We start from the raw sequence: 20,665 nt of genomic DNA on the forward strand, positions 1-20,665 counted from the left end.
CTTTCCCAGATCAGTAGATATAGTGCTGAGCTCTCTAAGCAAGCCCTTCTACATCCCCCTCTCCCCCATACCCCCCCCCCCCCCATTTCCTCTTCCTCTTGAGGAGGGCAGGGTATCATTGAGGTCTCTCTCCGTGTAACTTCCTGTGTCTGTACCTCCCGTTCTTTTCCTTGGCCATGTTGATGCACGCGTTGTGCTTGTTGCTCTGCAAGTGGTTCCAGTACTTGACCAGTTCGTTGGGCTGGAACTGGTGGGACGTGATCAGGTGGCTGTACTTGCAGCTGGAGTAGGACACCCGCCAGTGGTTGAAGAGGAACTCGTTGGGGGGCGGCGTGGGGTCGATGCGCAGCTTGGCCAGGCAGATCCCCACGTAGACGTCCTCCAGGTGGAGCCTGCGTATGCTCAGGGATGCCTGGTAGATCAGGTCTGCCATGTCCCCCGAGAACACGTACCCCGTCCCCGAGCAGAAGGTGGGGTAGCGTTCGCTGGGGTACAGCTCGGGGGCCATATACCACTTGCTGTCCTTGTTCCGGTTGGGCGAGTAGCCTCTCATCAGGTAGCCTGTGAAATACCTCTGCCTCGGAGGCAGCTCGGGTTTCAGCAGCTTCTGGATGAGATACTCGCTGTTGACGAACATGTCGCTGTCTGTCTTCATGACGTAGCGCGCGTGCGGGCAGTGGCTGGCCACCCAGTTCATGCCCATGAGGGTTTTGATGGTGAGGTTGTAGTACGTGTCCTGGTAGTCCTGCTGGATGATATCGTGGTGCAGTCTACTCTCGTCCTCTATGGACCTCTGGTGGTAGCTGTCCAGGTTGCGACTCAGGCCCAGCAGGAAGAGACGGACGAAGCCCAGGCCCATCGCCAAGCTCTCGTTCCCCCACGTCTGGCGGATGGCGTTCCGAGCGTCGGCCTGGCCCGGCTCTGCGGCGATGAGCAGGACCAGGAAGGGGGTGCTGTCGCGGCACTTCAGGGGCTCGTTGATGATGTAGTGGTAAGGCTGCGCGTTGAGCCTCCCTCCCACGCCCATCTCCCGCTGTAAACTGTTGTTGGCACTCATGGAGTTCTCCAGTCCCGTCACTCCCACCATGCCTCCCCCGCCCCCCGCCCCCTCGGCCTGCTGCAGGCTGAGGTTGAGCAGGGGCTTGGGCAGAATGTAGCCGGGCTCCTTCCAGAGGCTCCGGAGGGAGGCGCTCTGGTTGGCCTCTGTCTTAGGGGTGCGGAAGCCCCTGACGGTGTAGGCCAGGGGGTTGTCCCGGGGGACGGGGCGCCCTGGCAGCCAGTCCTGGTGGCTGAAGAAGAGGAAGAGGGTGAAGAGGAGGGCCAGGGACAGGAGCCCCGCCACGTGGGTCCTGAAGAGTGACCGCTTCACTGTCCAGGTCATCTTCAGGGGGCAGCAGTGTCGCCGTCTCCACTGCATGGTGCAGATAGGGATAGCAGGGGGCTGCTGCTGCTACTGCTGCTGCTGCTAATTTAATCCACCTGAGAAGGAGTAAAGATAGTTCTTCGTCATTCAGGTTATTTGTTTAGCATTTCCAGTGTGTTCATTGTGATGAAGTGTTCACTCAAAATGAATGCATTCAAATGTAAAACTCCTCTGCAATGTATGAGTAATGTGCATCATAATCTTACAGGTAACACTTTACTTTATCACCTACACCTGTATAGCAAAGGTGTGATTACTCTAGAAACAACATTATCTTAACATGTTGTTACATATGAGTTTGGTAAATGCGTGATGTAGTTGAGTGGTTTGTGTTATTAAACACACATAACCTTAATCCACTGTGTAATAACACAAACCCCTCAACTCCATTACTACAGTATATAATTACAAATCGGTTACTAATTTGCTTGGTAACAACATGCCAATACAATGTTGTTAATAGAGCAATTACAGTGTTACGACACAGGTATAGTGTGATCAAATGTGCCCACTTCCTTTGCCGTCAATAAGTTATGCATTTTAAATGAGAACACCTAAATCTGGCACACATCCCCACTGACTTGTGGAGGTGCTGCTGTGGAATTGAGTTCTGCTCTCAAGTCTGTGTGGTAACTGACTGCTTGAGATCAGGATGTATGACAGAGTTAGGAGTTAGTTATTTTCTTACATCTCGTATGTGTGATAACTGCATAGGACCCACAGTAGGAGGCGTGTTGTGGGGGAGAGAGAGAGGCGTGTTGTGGGGGAGAGAGAGAGGCGTGTTGTGGGGGAGAGAGAGAGGCGTGTTGTGGGGGAGAGAGAGAGGCGTGTTGTGGGGAAGGGAGAGAGAGGCGTGTTGTGGCGAAGGGAGAGAGAGGCGTGTTGTGGGAGAGAGGCATGTTGTGGGGAAGGGAGAGAGGCGTGTTGTGGGGGAGAGAGAGAGAGGCGTGTTGTGGGGAAGGGAGAGAGAGGCGTGTTGTGGGGAAGGGAGAGAGAGGCGTGTTGTGGGAGAGAGGCATGTTGTGGGGAAGGGAGAGAGAGAGGCGTGTTGTGGGGGAGAGAGAGAGGCGTGTTGTGGGGAAGGGAGAGAGAGGCGTGTTGTGGGAGAGAGGCGTGTTGTGGGGAAGGGAGAGAGGCGTGTTGTGGGGAAGGGAGAGAGGCGTGTTGTGGGAGAGAGAGAGAGGCGTGTTGTGGGGAAGGGAGAGAGAGAGGCGTGTTGTGGGAGAGAGGCGTGTTGTGGGGAAGGGAGAGAGAGGCGTGTTGTGGGGAAGGGAGAGAGAGGCGTGTTGTGGGGAAGGGAGAGAGAGAGGCGTGTTGTGGGGAAGGGAGAGAGAGAGAGGCGTGTTGTTTGATTGGAACAGTCCAACGGCTGGTATAGGAATTGCAGGAATGGTACGTTTTTTTTGTTTTGTTTTACATCGTATTTACTGAATAAATACATTTTAAACAAGCAAAAGAAATAAATCAGAACCAGGAACTCTCCATCAGCTCCACATCTCTCAGCGATACCAAGTAAACACCACCAGAAGCAGGACTGTTAAATAAAGCCTGTATTACAACAACTCCTATGGGCTAGACTGGTGATGGAGGGGGGGGGGGGGGCTCTTGCATATCATAAACCAGCCTAATGCCTGGGGCGAAAGTATAAATTGCAGGTTTGCACAACATGGCGCTGACTAACGCATCTCTGAGCCGCTCGGCCGGGCCCGTACCGTCAGCCCCCCCTGCTGTGCCTCAGCAGCCGAGGAGGAGAGGAGAGGCATCTGTCAAAATGAATTTTCAGGGTCCAGCAAGTAGTGCTGCAGACGCCCCGGCCAGCCGCTAGCGATAACAGCCTTCACCCGCCATTCACCTTCCACCCCCCGCTTATCAATGCTGCACCTGCCTGCTGGAGAGGACAGCCACCCTGTCGGAGTATTCACTCACACTCGCGCTCGCTCACACTCACGCACGCGCACACACTCACGCACACACTCACACTCACACACACATCACCAGTCAGTATGCTGGCAAATATTGGCGCACGCACACCAGGCTTGGAATTTCGTCATTTTAGGGGCAAGGCCATTTGGCCTTCCCGTTCATATTTTTTTTAAGGGCACAAAGGCCACATGACAGGGCACAAAGGCCGTTGGGTTAAATTACGCTGGTTTTACCTTTCAGATTGATACCTTAACATTCTCATTCACCAAGAAACATTAATTATGTATTAGAACATTTGTTTTAATTTAATAAACATTGAAAAACAAAAGAAATGTCAGAATTTGAGTTCAAAAAGCCCAGAAATTCATATAAGAAGGATTCCAAAAGTAACCCCTACAATTGACCAAAGTAACTGTATTCTAAATACCACTCAATGAAAATGTAACTGTAACAAAATACAGTTACTCATAATTTTGTATTCTGAATACGTAATCCCAAATACATGTATTCAGTTACTTCCCAACACTGGTTGCGTTTCCATCCAGCTCATTCACATATTCTATCTTGCATTCGTGAAAATTCGGCTACAGAAAATGCGCATCTGCGTGCATTAAGATGTTTGATGGTAACGCGACTGTTGTTGACTTGACAGCAGGAGTCAGTCAGCTGTCAGCTGTCAGGTGCGGTAGCCTAGGTAACCCTCTAGCCTAGGTAACCCTCTAGCCTAGGTAACCCTCTAGCCTAGGTGACCCTCTAGCCTAGGTAACCCTCTAGCCTAGGTAACCCTCTAGCCTAGATAACCCTCTAGCCTAGGTGACCCTCAGGCCTAGGTGACCCTCTAGCCTAGGTAACCCTCTAGCCTAGGTGACCCTCTAGCCTAGGTGACCCTCTAGCCTAGGTAACCCTCTAGCCTAGGTGACCCTCTAGCCTAGGTGACCCTCTAGCCTAGGTGACCCTCTAGCCTAGGTGACCCTCTAGCCTAGATGACCCTCTAGCCTAGGTGACCCTCTAGCCTAGGTGACCCTCTAGCCTAGGTAACCCTGTAGCCTAGGTAACCCTCTAGCCTAGGTGACCCTCTAGCCTAGGTGACCCTCTAGCCTAGGTAACCCTCTAGCCTAGGTGACCCTCTAGCCTAGGTAACCCTCTAGCCTAGGTGACCCTCTAGCCTAGGTGACCCTCTAGCCTAGGTAACCCTCTAGCCTAGGTAACCCTCTTGGCATTTTGCGAGTGTTAGATATTGGAGTGACAATAGTGAGCTACAATTACATTTATTTGGTCAACTGTGGGTATTTGGACTGGCGAGAAATGGCTAAATTCACAGGTTCAAGTAACTTATAGATGCCGACCTTTTTTTTCCCTCCAAAGAGAGACGTATCCTAACTAGTGACACCTCACCAGCTGTCGCTAGTCAATCAACATGACAGAAAAGTGGAGCACTAACGTCAACACCAGTCGTTTTAACATTACAAATGGCTGAATAGCAATAGTGTTTCTTAAACGTATACGTTAAGTTCAGCCATAAACCACATAAGTCAGTCATGTATTATATCAAAACCGCTTAGCAAGAAAAATACTAGATTGAAAGCTGACCGTAGCTGACAGCTATCTGCTAGTAGAAGCAACACTAGATGTCGAGCCCTTTTCCCTGAGGGAGGGAAGACGTTAGCGCTATCCCAACTAGCTAGCTATCGCTAGTTTTCATGACGCAAAAGAAAAGTAACGTTAACGAGTCGACTTTAAATAGGCTGTGCTTGTCTTGCTCCCGTTTTGAGAGGCCGAGGAGGAGGCTAGGGAGGAGGCCGAGGAGGAGGCCGAGGAGGAGGCCGATTGACGTTCTTCTTGCATGTGATGTTGATACTTCACCTGCGCGGCTCGCGAAGTTGCGCAAGTTCTATTTTGGAACAATCACAGCAAAGCATCGCTCTGATCCACAGACACGGGACCAGCCTACTGCGCTCTGATCCACAGACACGGGACCAGCCTACTGCGCTCTGATCCACAGACACGGGACCAGCCTACTGCGCTCTGATCCACAGACACGGGACTAGCCTACTGCGCTCTGATCAACAGACGCGGGACCAGCCTACTGCGCTCTGATCCACAGACACGGGACCAGCCTACTGCGCTCTGATCCACAGACACGGGACTAGCCTACTGCGCTCTGATCCACAGACACGGGACCAGCCTACTGCGCTCTGATCCACAGACACGGGACCAGCCTACTGCGCTCTGATCCACAGACACGGGACCAGCCTACTGTGCTCTGATCCACAGACGCGGGACTAGCCTACTGTGCTCTGATCCACAGACGCGGGACTAGCCTACTGCGCTCTGATCCACAGACACGGGACCAGCCTACTGCGCTCTGATCCACAGACGGGACTAGCCTACTGCGCTCTGATCCACAGACACGGGACCAGCCTACTGTGCTCTGATCCACAGACACGGGACTAGCCTACTGTGCTCTGATCCACAGACACGGGACCAGCCTACTGTGCTCTGATCCACAGACACGGGACCAGCCTACTGTGCTCTGATCCACAGACACGGGACCAGCCTACTGTGCTCTGATCCACAGACGCGGGACTAGCCTACTGTGCTCTGATCCACAGACGCGGGACTATCCTACTGTGCGCACTAGGGTGGCTGTAATTCCATAAAAGCCCATCACGCGTCACTAGCGTTGTTTACACTGGAACTTTGACAGGGGCACAAAGGCCACCTTGGCCGTAAATTGAACATTTTTTCACAGGGCATGGCCGCCATGGCCGTCGTGGCCGTCGTGAAATTCCCACCCTGACGCACACACTCACTCGCACGCACGCACACACTCACACTCATCACCAGTCAGTATGCTGGCAAATATTGGCAGGTTATATGACTCTCTATACACAGTAACAGACGAATCACCAGCTCCCGACTTCTTGGATTCTGTCGTCTTTTGTTTTGCTTTTTAAGTGGCTCGTAATTGCAGATTTTCAGCACATTACAGATGTGTTGGTGTATTATTTTCTGTTATGATGTGTGACGCACATTTTCTGGTAGTGTTTGCTCATTCGTCACGACAACTGGATAGGAGACGCTAACCTTTTCAGCAGAATGTGCTTACCCAGCGCAGCCAATCACAGGCCAAGGCCAGCTTTGTTTTAAAGGTTAACACACTTTACATCGGAGCAAATTCAATGCTTGAAAGGTTTCTGTTGTCGCCTATATGAGAATCTAATTATCAGAACCCTAATGCAATACACGCATACACAGACAGACACACAGACAGACAGACTGACACACACACACACACTCTGACTCCACGGGTGAGCAGTTGATACAGTGTGTGGTGTGTGAACGCACTGTCATGTAATGAAAAGACAATTTCACACAGTCGTACCAGGCGTCCTTTTCGTGGCGTCTCAGTGATTCTGCCAGACACATCCCTTCATTAATTCACTTCTGAGCCTCCCATCAATGTCACTTCCACACCAGCCAATTAGTTACAGTGGTGCTAATTGAAGCCCCAGTGGTTCCACAGTGGTCAATAATCAGAGGGACTGCATGACGACAACGTAATGCAGCTAGCAACGGGCTGGAATCAGTAATCACGCTGGACACTGATCCACTGGCTGACGCTTCACTTGTTGATGCAGTTGGTCAGTAGTCATAGTCTTCGCATGCATATGCATGGAGTGTTCCATTGTGTCAAAATTGTCCCACATTGCAATATATTGACTGAGTGAGTTGTTATAAATTCGAGTCTTGTTAGAGTATAGATTTTTTTTCCTGTCTCCCGTAGTTCTTACTGGCACGCTGTCAAAGGTGTTCTGATATTCAATTCATAGCTAGCTGAGGTTTGTTTGTTCATAGGAGCGCCTGTCAAACGCCCTGTCAAAACAAAGGCTTCTCTACAGGTAATGACACATTTGACTATTAAAGGAGAGTGTACAAAATAGTGTGTCATCTTGAGAAAGGATCCTGCTGTTCTGACTGCCATGCTCATGACTAACCTACATGCTGACGTCTGTCCTCTGGGCTCAGTGGTCAGGAAGGAAAGGGGGCGAGGGAAGGGGGCTATGACCGAATATCAAGAGTCTTTCCTTGATTCCTCGCCTCCTTCTCAAAATGCGTCGGCAGAGGAGGCTCGAGAGGACGAGCCTCAGACTCTGCTCCAATCCAGTTTTCAGAAGGAGGCGACGATTGACGATGCAAGGAATCAGGGAAAGACTTTTGAGATTTGGCCTTTGAGTACGGTGATACTGTACAGCCCATGAGCCTGCGTTGTTGTGAGCCTTGAGGTGCTATACCAACCAGACACCTCTGAGAGCAGTATGACTACTGATCATATGACTACTGGTTAAATACAGTCTGCGTCTACAGAGGACATAGTAGTATATGCCCTTTAGCTGACGCTTTTATCCAAAGTGACTTACATTGCAGTGAGTGCATACATCTTTCAGTATATATGGTCCCAGCGGTCCCAGCATAGTGATGTATACAATTCACAACAACAGCAATTCGGCCGGTAGTGTGTTTGTCATTAGAATTTTTTCATGTTTTTTTTTTCTTTTTTTCTAAAAGTCTTCAACACTGTATTGTATCATTCCAGACCGTCACAACACCCTCACCGTTCTGGCTCTGTGCCCCCTTTTGTTAGAGTCAGCCTCAGACTGAGCCAAAGCCCTGCGCTGTAAACCCACCTCTCCAAACATGCAGTGATCTCTTAAGAATAGCCTTTATGCTCTCTGTCCGGTGCTGACGTCTGCTTACCTTTGAAGTAACTATAAACGTAACTTACCTTCCAAAGTCTTACTTCCCTTCATCAAGTTATTCAGTTTTGCTGTTCATATAGCTGACAACATCTACAGCCGTCATGTACTGTAGGACTATCGGACATGAATTACCGGACTCGGATCAAATTTCAGTTTCTTCTAAAAATCCCCCTCCTTTGCGTGGGTCTTCTGCATACTGGTGTTCGCTATTCAGGTTCTGTTACAAATGTTTTGGTTGTGTCTTGTGTCGTGTTCTGTTGTGTTTCTGTCCCTCTACCAATCACCCCCCTTCTCAGGTATTCTGGCAATCAATCTGGTTCAGCTGCACCTCATTCCTCATCACCTCCATAGCCAATCAGAGGACAGCCCCAATGTATTTAAACCCTCACTTCTTCCCCTCATGAGATCCTTTTGTTTCTGTCTGTCTGTCTGTCAGTCATAGTTTAGGGACCTACCATATTTTTCGTTCTTTCTTTGGGCACAATTCCCCCTCTTCTCTCCTTGGTCTTGGTAAAATGAATCATCACTTCCTTGTCATTGCTTTTCCCTGTTCTCGCTCCCTTGTAACTGTCTGCGTGTGTCCTGTATATACGTGCCTCACCCCTCTGCTGGACCTGTATATACGTGCCTCACCCCTCTGTTTGACCTGTATATACGTGCCTCACCCCTCTACTGGACCTGTATATACGTGCCTCACCCCTCTGTTTGACCTGTATATACGTGCCTCACCCCTCTGTTTGACCTGTATATACGTGTCTCACCCCTCTGTTTGACCTGTATATACGTGCCTCACCCCTCTGTTTGACCTGTATATACGTGCCTCACCCTCTGCTGGACCTGTATATACGTGCCTCACCTCTCTGCTGGACCTGTATATACGTGCCTCACCCCTCTGCGTGTGTCCTGTATATACGTGCCTCACCTCTCTGATTGACCTGTATATACGTGCCTCACCCTCTGCTGGACCTGGGCCGGGGTGTGTAACAGGCTGGCCAGGCTTTCATTCTGAACATTCTGTCATTTTCATTCTGAACAAGTCTTTATCACTCCATCTTCACTCTCAATAGAGGAGGGGCCTCACAGTGTGTGTGTGTGTGTGTGTGTGTGTGTGTGTGTGTGTGTGTCCTAATGTAACTGGATAGGCAAGGTGTTTCTACGCTTCATCATCCAGGGGCTGGCCAGATCTGGGCCAAGCCCCTGTACACTGCCTGCAAATCACATCTAGCCGTATCAACCCGGAGGTATTCCTGATGTCTGTAACCTGTCCAGGCTAACGTGTTTGTGATGAGACAACTTGGAGTGAACAGATTTCTGGTTTGCTTTGGTTTGTTGTTTACATCTTATGCTGTGCTTAAAGGTTACGCTGTTACCCTGTTGGGTTTCGTGCTCGTAGGTTAAAGCTACCGCAATAAATTATGAGGTGCTTTAAAAATTACCTCCTATTAAACTTTCATAGTCTAGAGGGCAGACTGATCCCCCAGATGCAGCGTCCAACCAATGCATTTTAAATGTCCACCTCAGCAATTAGCTGTGCCTAAGCATCTGGGCTTAAGTGCCAACTACTACCAGACGGATGGACATGATGCATTGGATAGAGGCACTGTTAATTGAATTGGATCAATCGAAACTCCCTGGCTTGCCACTGTGAATCACTGGATCAGGCAGGTAATGTTTTTGAGAGGTCTAAAAAGGCTGGAACAGAGACAGCGAGAGAGAGAGAGAGAGAGAGAGAGAGGGGCTGGAGAGGAGGACGGAGTGAGAGAGAGAGTGAGAGAGAGAGAGAGAGGGGCTGGAGAGGAGGACGGAGTGAGAGAGAGAGTGAGAGAGAGAGAGAGAGGGGCTGGAGAGGAGGACGGAGTGAGAGAGAGAGAGAGGAGATTGTGTAAGAAGAGGATGAGGGGGAAAGAGAGAGAAGATAGATAAATGAATGATGAAGATGAGGGGGTGAGTGCAAGAACTGACGGGGTGCAGGGTACATACCTCCTCCTGCGGCTGGCAGACGCCGGGGTGTGTGAACGTTGGTACCGTCTGGCGACACAGTCGGCACGCCATCACTGCCTCCTCCAAAAATCTGGGTTAATGTCCTCTTCCACCCCCCCCCCACCCACCCACCCACCCCTGTTTAATCACGCAACACACATCCTTCCTCTCTTGATTTCTGGATGGATTATTCTTGGCATAACACCCGTCCATCTGTCACTGTCCATTCCACAGCAGTCATCATCTTCTCAGCCTGCACAAGCCTTCAGGTCGGAGCTCTTCCTTCCAACAACTACTCCTCCTCCTCCTCCTCCTCCTCCTCCTCCTTCCTCTCCTCTTCTGAGATGCTTGTGTCTCTGTTATGCACTACACAGCCCTCTCTCTCTCTCTTCCCCACCTCTGCAGACCTTCGTATGTCTCCCCGAAAAAAGAAAGCAGAAACCTTCACCGTGCCGTAGCGTCCTCCTCTCTCGTCCTCTCGTCCGCGTCTGTTGTCCTCGGCGAGACCCGCTGAAGGAACAGAGAGGCAGCGGAGCAGTGCTGCTAGTCCCTCATGTTGCTAGGCAGGCAGATGAGAGAGAGAGAGAGAGAGAGGGAGGGAGAGAGAAAAGGAGCAGAAAAATAAAGAGAAATCCCCCACCACTCAGGGTTTCTGAGGCTGCCTGCAGTACAGCATGTTCCTGGGTCTCGGGGAGGAAGCGCTCTCTCTCTCTGTGTTTCTCTCTGCACGGGTCCGCTCTCTGTGCTCCTCTCACTTTAGGCTCGTTGTTCTGTATAGGGGGGAGAAGCAGCTGCTGAAATGTGGAGGCAGGCAGGCTGGCTGACAGGCACCGTTACACTGACGAAGCCCTCCCTCCAACGTCACTGAATACTTAGCGGGGTGGCCCACGTGACCCATTTAGGTTCACTCCTCCTCTTCCCCTCTCTCCCCCTCCCCTCTCTCCCCCTCCCCTCTCTCCCCCTCCTCAACCCATCCCCCAGCTCCCTCTCTCTCTCTCTCGCTCACACAGGGATTTGATTAAACTCTATGTAGGCTTGGTGGAAGGGGAGAGAGAGGGGCCAGTGGTTCTGCCTCCAATGGTCTTTGTTTTACTCTGTGTGGAGGGTGTTATGTCACATCTGAGGACTTCCTGACTGGTGTAGAAACCAATCGCTGAAACATTGGGTGAAAATGTTGTGAATTTTTGTTGAGAATCCTGTGTTGAGTGTTGTGTTTAATGTCACCTCTCTCTGCTGCTTCCATTAGTTCACTCTGCCCCAGATGCACTGCTCCGCCCAGACAACTACACCTTATAAGCCTCGGTGACAGAATGAAACACATCCCCATCCTATTAATACTAGAGTTTATGAATAATATAAAATCTAACACCTCAACCCAGCTCACTTTTTGCTTGCATGCGCGCACGCACACACACACACACACACACACACACACACTTTAACTCACTCACCTTGCCTAGACCTGGTGCTTCTTGATCTAATCAAATCACCCCCCTTCTGCCTCAAGTAACACCCGTCGGCACAGTGCAGGAGAGTTGATGCAGATGGAACAGAATTATGCTGCATATAAAGTGACTTGCCACAGGAGAGGCATTTAGCCATCCAGTGTAACGCCTCCTGCAGTGGCAGGGGGGATCTCTGTAAATATTGTAAGGTATCACCGCGGCATGGGAGCGCGGGAGACTGAATAATTAATAGGAGCCCTCTCGCTGACAGAAATACTTTGGAGGCCATTAGCTCTGCAACCCGGCCAACGAGAGCATATTTGTCAGAAGAAAGTAACGTTGGGGCGGTGATTGATTCCCTATGGCTGCCAGGTTAGAGGCAGCGCCGTGGCACATTAATATCATGTGGCACCTATTAGATAGGTGACTTCCTAAACGCGTCTGGCCCGGCTGGCTGCAGGAGGACGAGAGTATCAAAATTGAAATTGTCATCATTAATTGTTGGTGCTCTGGGAGTATACTCTAACACAGTGTCTCTTTCATATATATATACGCACGTGTGCTTACGCACGCACACACACACACACACACACACACACACACACACTTCTCTTTCTCATACACACTCACATACTCTGCAAAACACACAAACTCAGATTTCTGTGAACACTAGAAGTTGACATCAGCATTTACAAATGCTATTGATTTTGAGTGCAGTAATTTTGAGCAGTATTTCACTACGATTCAGATACCGCATGCACATTACCAGGCCTTACTTAGAGTATGATCTGATTTTTGTACACCTGATTTTAGCAGGACTCAAGTTGTGTTTTAGTGCATTCCTTCCGTGGATCACTGGTCCATCTGGTGAAGGAAAGCTTGGTGCCGTGCTGTGTGGAAAGCAGGAACCAGAGGCAGGTGTGTGCTGTGAGGTTGTTCAGAGAATGAGGCCACATGCTGTCTAAACACAAACACTGTGCCTGTGACCAAATCTCATAGTTCAGATAGGAATATTTGAGTCTGTCTTCGTCGTGCCATGGTTCCCTTTCTCTGCAAAGCAATAAGTTCAAATACAAATGCCCCCCTACATTAGCATAGCAATCTGAAAGCACCTTCGCATTTGAATAATTTCTAATTTCTATGCTTTCTGTCATGGGCATTTCACCATATTGGTGAATTCTGAAAAGAACTAGCCAATGACGGCGAATAATGAGGTCATATCTACCTATTTTTTCCCACATTGACATTCTGCCTGTGATATATCAATTGTTGTCTTTGTTCTAATTCTCTCTAAAACGTTTTTTTTTGGGGGGGGGGGAATTTACAGTCATCCTGTTCTTTTCTCTTTCTCAGACATTGCCTGGAGACTGAAAGCAGTTAACTCCATGCTACGGTTTTTAGGAAATGCCGTTTCAGAGTAAATGTGAGTTTTTATTGCCTCCCTCTTAGAGACAGAGTGCTGATGCAATATCCTGTAGCAGAGCCTCAAGCACGTGGTGATGTCTCTGAATCAGGAAGTGACATCCTCCTTGAATTATGTGTCTCTCATTTATGCAGTTCACTGGAACAGTGGGAAGCTTGTTCTTCTTCTGGCTCTGTACTTCCAGGGATCTGAATTTGGGGTCAAACAATTCCTATGACCGCTCTCAATAGACAAAACAACATACATCAGGGTTAGGGTTAGGGTTACTGTCCTGAGTCTGAATTGCTTGGAGGGAGAGGTTGTGAGGATCACTAGGTTGTGAGGATAATCCATTCCACACCGTCTCCCGTCTGGGACGGCTCAAATACGGATTGGTAGCCCTCAGGTTGCATCTCTGACCGACTCAGATTAGAAAAGCGTCTGTGATGGCCGTGCACCCCAAATAGGCAACAAATACTGGGATTTTGGGAAATAGGGATTTTGTCTCTGATCTGAAAACCTTGTATAGGACCTAAACCTAAATCGCGAACAAAATCATGTCATGTACGCCCGGCTTAAATGATGTGGCACAAGATTCTTCACTTGGTCGTGAGGATTCTCCATAGCATGCTGTCTCGCGAAAACACAGGGACATCACATCCTGGTCAGAAAGGACAGATACGTCCACAGCGGTGTACATCAATCACCAAGGAGGAACATGACATCTCCAACTTCTGTCTGTGGCGCGGAGGTTTTTGACGTGGAGCAGCAAACATTTGTTGTCCCTCCGGGCCACTCATGTGCCAGGAAAACTGAATGACAGGAGTGGACTTTCTGTTGCGGGGGGGGGGGGGGGGGGAAACGGCTGCTGCATACGCAGGTCGTCCAAGAGGTTTGGAGACCCTACGGTGTGGCAACCATAGATCTTTTGGAAGTGGAAAGAGTGGAAATGGTTTATATATCAGGTCGACTCTCCTACTGCCATCATGCATTTTCTCACAGGGGAAATGTTCTAGTGCAGTCTGACATGAATAACCCTGAGTGGGCTTTAATAATGTAACAGAATGATTACAGAATGAAGTTATGAATTTTCATGCGAGACAGGAGTTACCAAGATGTTGGGTTTCAGTGGGATTGAGACTGGATAGAAAAGTAGTCTACCGTCATCATGCTGTAGGGTGCGAACGTCCACATTTTCAGCAAGGGCAGCCTTCTCTTGTTCACACAATGTAGTAATAATAATAATAATAATAATAATAATAATAATAATAATAATAGTAATAGTATTGAGTAATTTATTTTGTATAGCGCTTTTTGAGGGATCATTTGAAGGGGGAGAGTGTGCTGGATAAATTGTCATGCCTTTCTTTGTTTGATCAGAAACGATCGAGAAAAATATGACCCTCTCCCATCAACCGTACAGTACATCCTGAGATTAAACGTTCGTCTCCTGGCTGGCTCTGGAACTAATGACGGTGAAACGATTCCAAAAACACACCTCACTTCAGTCACACTGGATTTCAGGTGGCTCTCCCCATTCACCATGCACTCTCTCCCTCTGAACAAAGAAAAGGCTAAAAGAAAAGAAAGCCACTGTGGAAATATCAATACAATTTGAGAGTACACAGACTCCTTCATAGTAGTTGAGCTAGGATGTGCTTATCAAGGAAATACATATGGATTCAGTTTGAAAGTTTCACAGTGTTTATTTCCATTGAGATTATGAAAGACCCTGTCCATAAATACTGTCATTTGAGAGTATGAGTGTCCTGTTCTTTCTTACCCTGAACAGGTGCATGTATCTGAACAGCAAAGCTGGCATCTCACATTTTTATGTGGGCGCAGCATCCGGGCCAAACTTCCTGTTTAACTGAAACCAGCACCTATCTACAAACTGCATTTGGTTACGTCTCTGTACTTGCCTGATAAAGGTTAGATTGAGTTCTGTTTCTAATGTCATTTGGTTGTCTCTGTACTTGCCTGCTGAAGGTTAGATTGAGTTCTGTTTCTAATGTCACACAGGCAGGCTAAGTACATAATGTTCCCTTGACAATTTGCTGCAGCAGGTATTACAGACATTTCACAATTTCACAATATTCAAATTCATCAGAACCAACTGACTTTTCCAAGGTTCTAGAAGGATATCCACCAGTCAGTTTTTCGGGGTTATATTGTGATTGTCCGAAGAAGAAGACCCTGTGCAATATTACAGTCTTTTAAAGATCAAAGGGTCCTGCATCCATTAGATACATTATGACTCAAATAAATAAATAAATAAATTAACTACTGTGATAACCACCTCTAAGCTCCATCAGACCAGTAATTCAGTCCGCCAGAGAGACATTTTGACGCGGGAGATTCAACACAGCCTGAGCTTTTTTATCATACTTTTTATCAATTTATCATACTGGAGCTACTCTCTTTCACAAGTTCACTCTACTGACATAAGCTATGCAGATTCATCACCATGACAGTGAGCAAGATCTTGTCTCACTGTCTATGTGTGCAGTTTGACATCTGTGTTCTCTGACCTCCAACTAGCTCCACCTAGCTCCATTAAGACTTGCGGTTTCGCTTTTCGCCATATTCTCGGCTTCAAAATAAAAGCGTGAGTTAAAACATGAATGGAATGTGATGGGATCACAATATTTTCACTTATTGTTGCTGAAATCAAAGGCTAAACATGATTTTTACTACCACTGTACTTCACAACACTTCTAGTATACATATCAACTGAGTTTCAACCATGAGGGGTGTCATACAAAGATTTATTGGCACTTTTAACAGTGTCCCAACAGTTAAAAGTGCTACCTCTAGATTGCATAGGGAACACATAATGGACTGTACACAAAATACTATATGTCATATTAACTATTATGTGCCAATAATGGTTTGTATGACATCCCTCATGGCTATCTGTAGCCTCCACTGGAGAGGTGCATGAGGAATGAGCTTGTCCTCTGCCATGGTCATTCATAATGCATTGTTAATAATTGTTGTTTCATTCAGGCCTGAGCTAATAACAATTTCTCTCCCCCCTCTCCCTGTCTCTCTCTCTCTCTCTCCCTGTCTCTCTCTCTCTCCCTATCTCTCTCCCTGTCTCTCTCTCTCTCCCCCTGTCTCTCTCTCTCTCTCTCTCCCTGTCTCTCTCTCTCCTCTCTTCACTCTCTCTCTTCTCTCTCTCTCTCTCTTCACTCTCTCTCTCTCTCTCTCTCTCACTCTCTCTCTCTCTCTCTCTCTCTCTCCCCCCGCAAGCAAGCCCACTAATAACTAGAAAAGGAAGTTGCAAACGAAACTCTGTGGGCTTGAAAAGTCTTATTTTGATAGCGGAAAAGGTTTAAAGATGTTTCAATAGATAGATTTGCTGGGTAGTTGAAAGAAAGTGAGATAGTCTTATTACGGTAGCGGATAAAGTTTGAGATAGTTTGGTTGGTTGGATGGATGGATAGAATGTTGGATTATATTGAGTGAAGCAATAGTGACTGGTGAAAGGAAGAATGATGCTCAGTAGTTGAAAGGTTAGATAGACATAATGTTGGAAAGATAGAAGGTTAGACAGACAGACAGACAGACAGACAGACAGACAGACAGACAGACAGACAGACAGACAGATAGATAGATAGATAGATAGATAGATAGATAGATAGATAGATAGATAGATAGATAGATAGATAGGATAAGCCTGGGGTAGTTCAGTGGAGTGGGTAGAGGGTTGGTTGGTCCCACTAGATAGTAACCCTGAGGGGGTCTTTCCCTACGAGTTCTGAGGTTTAGGCTGTCTATCCACAAACCTTTACTCACCATGTCTTCATCAGTTTCCATGACGAAAGAGACAGAATCAGTTTCACTCTCGTCACGTCATTTACACGCGTATGAGGTGTATGACTGGAGTGAATAGCCAGCAACATTTGCAATGACATCGCTCTAGATTCAACCTCACCTGATATGCATTCTGGAAGTGCTCCCAAGTAGAGTGGTAGCAGATATGTATTGAAATATTGGAAAGATAATTGTGTACAGTCCATTATATGTGTCGTACACAGTGCAAATTGGGTAATTTGAGGTGTATGGCTGGAGTGAATAGCCAGCAACATTTGCAATTACCTCGCTCTTGATTCAAACCCAACTGATATGCATTCTGGAAGTCTTGAGGAGTCGAGTGGTACCAGAGATTTATTGAAATCTTTGAAAAACAGTTCCGTACAGCCCATTATTATTAATACCATTTCAGAATAATAATTTGGATATAAGAACAATTACAAACCCTTCTACATACTACACATTTCTATCTAGCGCTGCAGTGAGAAGGGGGGGGGGGAACGCCATGTGACATTGCTCTTGTTTTCGCTCCATGTCTCTCCCTGAGTGAGAGACGTGCAGACTTTGACAGACAGTCCTCCACTGAGTCAGAGAGTTTAAGGCACATTGACAATTTTCCCAAATTTGCAGTTGGCCCCCTTTAATAATTGACAAGATACACATGTGGGCTAATTCTCAATGCGAATCGCTGTCCGCCAACACAGAAGGCTTAGCTAATGAATATTGATTGTATTTATGAGTGGGAGCTACTCAGTGAGCACCAGGACGAGGGCGATATGAATACTTATGATCAGTTGACACAACCAAAGGCAAACAGGCACAACTCTGACATAAAGTTGTTTTTTTCTCAACGCTACATGACATGTTCGCTGACTCATACCAGTACCCTGACAACCTAGGCATCGTTAAATTGGAGGTTGCTTAGCTAACCCCGATGTTATTAATGAACAATACATATTTTTGTGCAACACACTTTTCAAATGCGACACTATCCCATTGATTCCAGTATAAAAAAAACAACACACAGCTTTGTCTGCATACCATCAAATTCCACCCTGGATGGAAGAAGGGGCCCAGATGGGTCTCCCACGTTGCATATCCCTCTCCCTCTCTATTTTTTTTTACTAAATCTAAGATCACAACATAATTTTTAGCCTATTTTACAAGTAGCCAAACTTATAGAATATACAGTACCAGTTTGGACACACCTTCTCATTCAATGGTTTTTCTTTATTTTTATTATTTTCTACATTGTAGATTAATATTGAAGACATCAAAACTATGAAGGAACACATATGGAATTACGTAGTAAACAAAAAAGTGTTAAACAAACCAGAATATGTTTTATATTTTAGATTCTTCAAAGTGGCCACCTTTTGCTTTGATGACACACTCTTGGCAAGGTGTGTCCAAACTTTTGACTGGTACTGTACATGGTTGGATGTGTGCACTATGCATTACAATAGGAGGTGTGGAACAAGCATATTGGATCAGTGTTTGGCTGTCTGCTGGCACATTTTATGGACCACATTCTCCCTTTATTTCCCTCCTTCCTGTTTTGTCGCATGGGGCTTTTTTTTCAAGAGCGGAGATGAAAGAAGACCGATAGACTTTATTATTCAAATTGAAGCACATGCAGGACAGAACGCAGCGCCGCGTCTCAGACTGATACAATAACAAGCCTGGAACAATATTGTATGGTGGCCTCAATGTGACAATCCACTCTCCTTTTTCTTGGACCTTTGAAAATATCCTTGAGACTGTTTATTGTTATCATTCTTTATTGGTATGCAGTCTGAATGGTATTTTGTTGTTCAAGGTTTGCTTAAAATGTGTCAAGCTTATTTTCTTCTTTCAATTCAAAAATGCACCCCGGAAAAATTGGGTACAGCCGAGATTTCTGTTTTCTTTTCATAACCTTTGTTCTGTATTGAGCATCTTTAAAGTTTTTCCTTTGAAGAATTGCACACTCAAGCTCAGTCTTACCGTATCCACTATCACTCATTTATTTCAGCAAACAGTCCCCAGGAAAAGAGTATACAATGTGTCGTAAGTTACACTTGTCATAACAACCGTGATTTCATGCAATTTTATTTTCCTCCATTTCTTACAGCAGTTTCCATACACTCAAGACCATCTCTCTCCCATTTCTCATTCTGAGACAATGAATGAAAATCAATTTTATTGGTAATTGACGTGTGCAGAGGGGGGGGGGGGGGGGGGGGGGGGAGCAGCACTGGTCCTTGTTTGACAAACGGACCCCACTGTGGGGCGTGGCGGTGGACGTGACGGGTAAAACGCAGAGGTCAGCTATCACTTTGAAACATGCTGGTCCTTATCTCTGTCATGAGGCCTAATGGAGTAATGAATCAACATAAAGCCTGGGCCTCTCCTGAACGGGCCGCTGCACCACTGTGAGCCGTCTCTCACGAGTTTCAACACACTTATTGCCTTTGTAAGCATCTTTCCCCTCGTAGTTGTTTGTCTAGGTTTTTTGGGGGCTTGCCTGAATTGTGACTGCTGGAGATTCTGCTGCTCCTTCATACATGGCTAGTCACCTTGTCTTGCCCAGCCTCTCTGAAATGCACCTTACTCAGAGCGTGGGCGTCTAGACCAGAAAGGCACGCTGTACTTTTGCCAACTTAAATGCTCCCCTCGTGAGATCAAGGCAGAGAAAACATTGGAAACAACCGTAGGCCCGACTGTTGCTTAGTTGTGATCATATTGTATTCAGAGGTTGTCACGAATCAATTGCAAGCATTATGAGCTAACAAAGACGTTTTTGTTGTCAGAGAAAGGCTGCCATGGTAAAGAACTCCGGAAATGAGTCTCCTAGGTGCTGTGAATGATGGATGAAGAATTAGCATGGTCGATGCATTCAAGTGGCAGAGAGAAAAGCCTGCATTGTGTTAGGCTTATTGGGCTTTGAAAGGTTCCAATAGGAGCTATTTGGCCTTCAGTGGATAGAAAATGACATTTTTGTCATGGTTACAGTGACTGTGTCTGACAATGACATTCATTCACCCATCCATTGTGATAATCCCTCACTACGTGTAGGTCGGCTGCATCTCTGTCTATGGCCAACTATTAGTAACATGACAGTTATGTATCTTAATTTTCTATTTGTGTTGACGCCAGCTCTCGTCTTTGCAATGCGGTTCTTTAAATCCAACTGTAGGTGTACAATATATCTCATCCAATACTTGTACTTTCCCGAAATCCACCTTGAGCCACAAAACATTTTTCATGGTCAATCTACAGTAGCAACACGGTCGTGGTGACATTATTCAAGGTGAAAATTAATCTGTGTAAGACAACCAAGGAAAAACGTAATGTCCTACCAAATAGCAATGGTTAATTCATAAAGGAAAATTGCATACTGTATATAGTGAATTAGCTGAAAACATCTGATGCTGTGAAGTTCCTCTGCCACGTCATTCTGCGGAGTGCCGCACGATGGTTTTCACATGCAAAGCTCTGCATTTCATATGCTCTTTCCTTGTTCCCGGACCATGTCTGATAAATAAAATAGCCCCTCTTAATATACCGGCCATCAAAGAGAATGCATTAATGAATTTCCAATGGCTTTGAAATTCAGGTTCTCTGTGTGAATTCTGTGGGAGCTCATGGGCTGAATGTTTTAATATCAAAGGGAAATGTTCCCCAGACTCTTCCATATCTCTGGCCCTCCCCTTTGGAGAATAAAGCAGCCTTATAGTCAATATCCTGTTCTGGAACATATTCTATAACATTTTTTGATTAATCACAGTTCTTTAATATATTTACAACGTGTTCTGAAGGATTTACCCTCAAAACCTGGCTATGCACTGTTGACTTGCCTGCTTAACATATGGAGCAACCACATACACCCATGTCACCCCATGCTGTCCTGATCCAGTGAAACTGAACTACG

General features: G+C 46.9%; 1 protein-coding gene across 2 annotated transcripts; it reads right to left on the reverse strand.

Moving 5' to 3' along the window:
- Positions 1–112: 112 nt before the first annotated feature.
- On the reverse strand, positions 113–14,733 carry b3galt2 (UDP-Gal:betaGlcNAc beta 1,3-galactosyltransferase, polypeptide 2). Of its 2 annotated transcripts, none has more exons than XM_083672480.1 (2): positions 14,717–14,733; positions 113–1,479 (listed from the first exon to the last, which is right to left on the reverse strand). In XM_083672480.1, exon 2 carries the CDS (start codon positions 1,415–1,417, stop codon positions 116–118), a length of 1,302 nt encoding a protein of 433 aa, XP_083528606.1. In that variant the 5' UTR covers positions 1,418–1,479; positions 14,717–14,733; the 3' UTR covers positions 113–115. The 2 variants fall into 2 exon arrangements, with proteins under 2 accessions (XP_083528606.1, XP_083528605.1); XM_083672479.1 differs by lacking the exon at positions 14,717–14,733 and adding an exon at positions 10,087–10,186.
- Positions 14,734–20,665: the final 5,932 nt, after the last annotated feature.

Source organism: Argentina silus (genome assembly GCF_951799395.1).
Source record: "Argentina silus genome assembly, chromosome: 6".
NCBI lineage: Eukaryota > Metazoa > Chordata > Actinopteri > Argentiniformes > Argentinidae > Argentina > Argentina silus.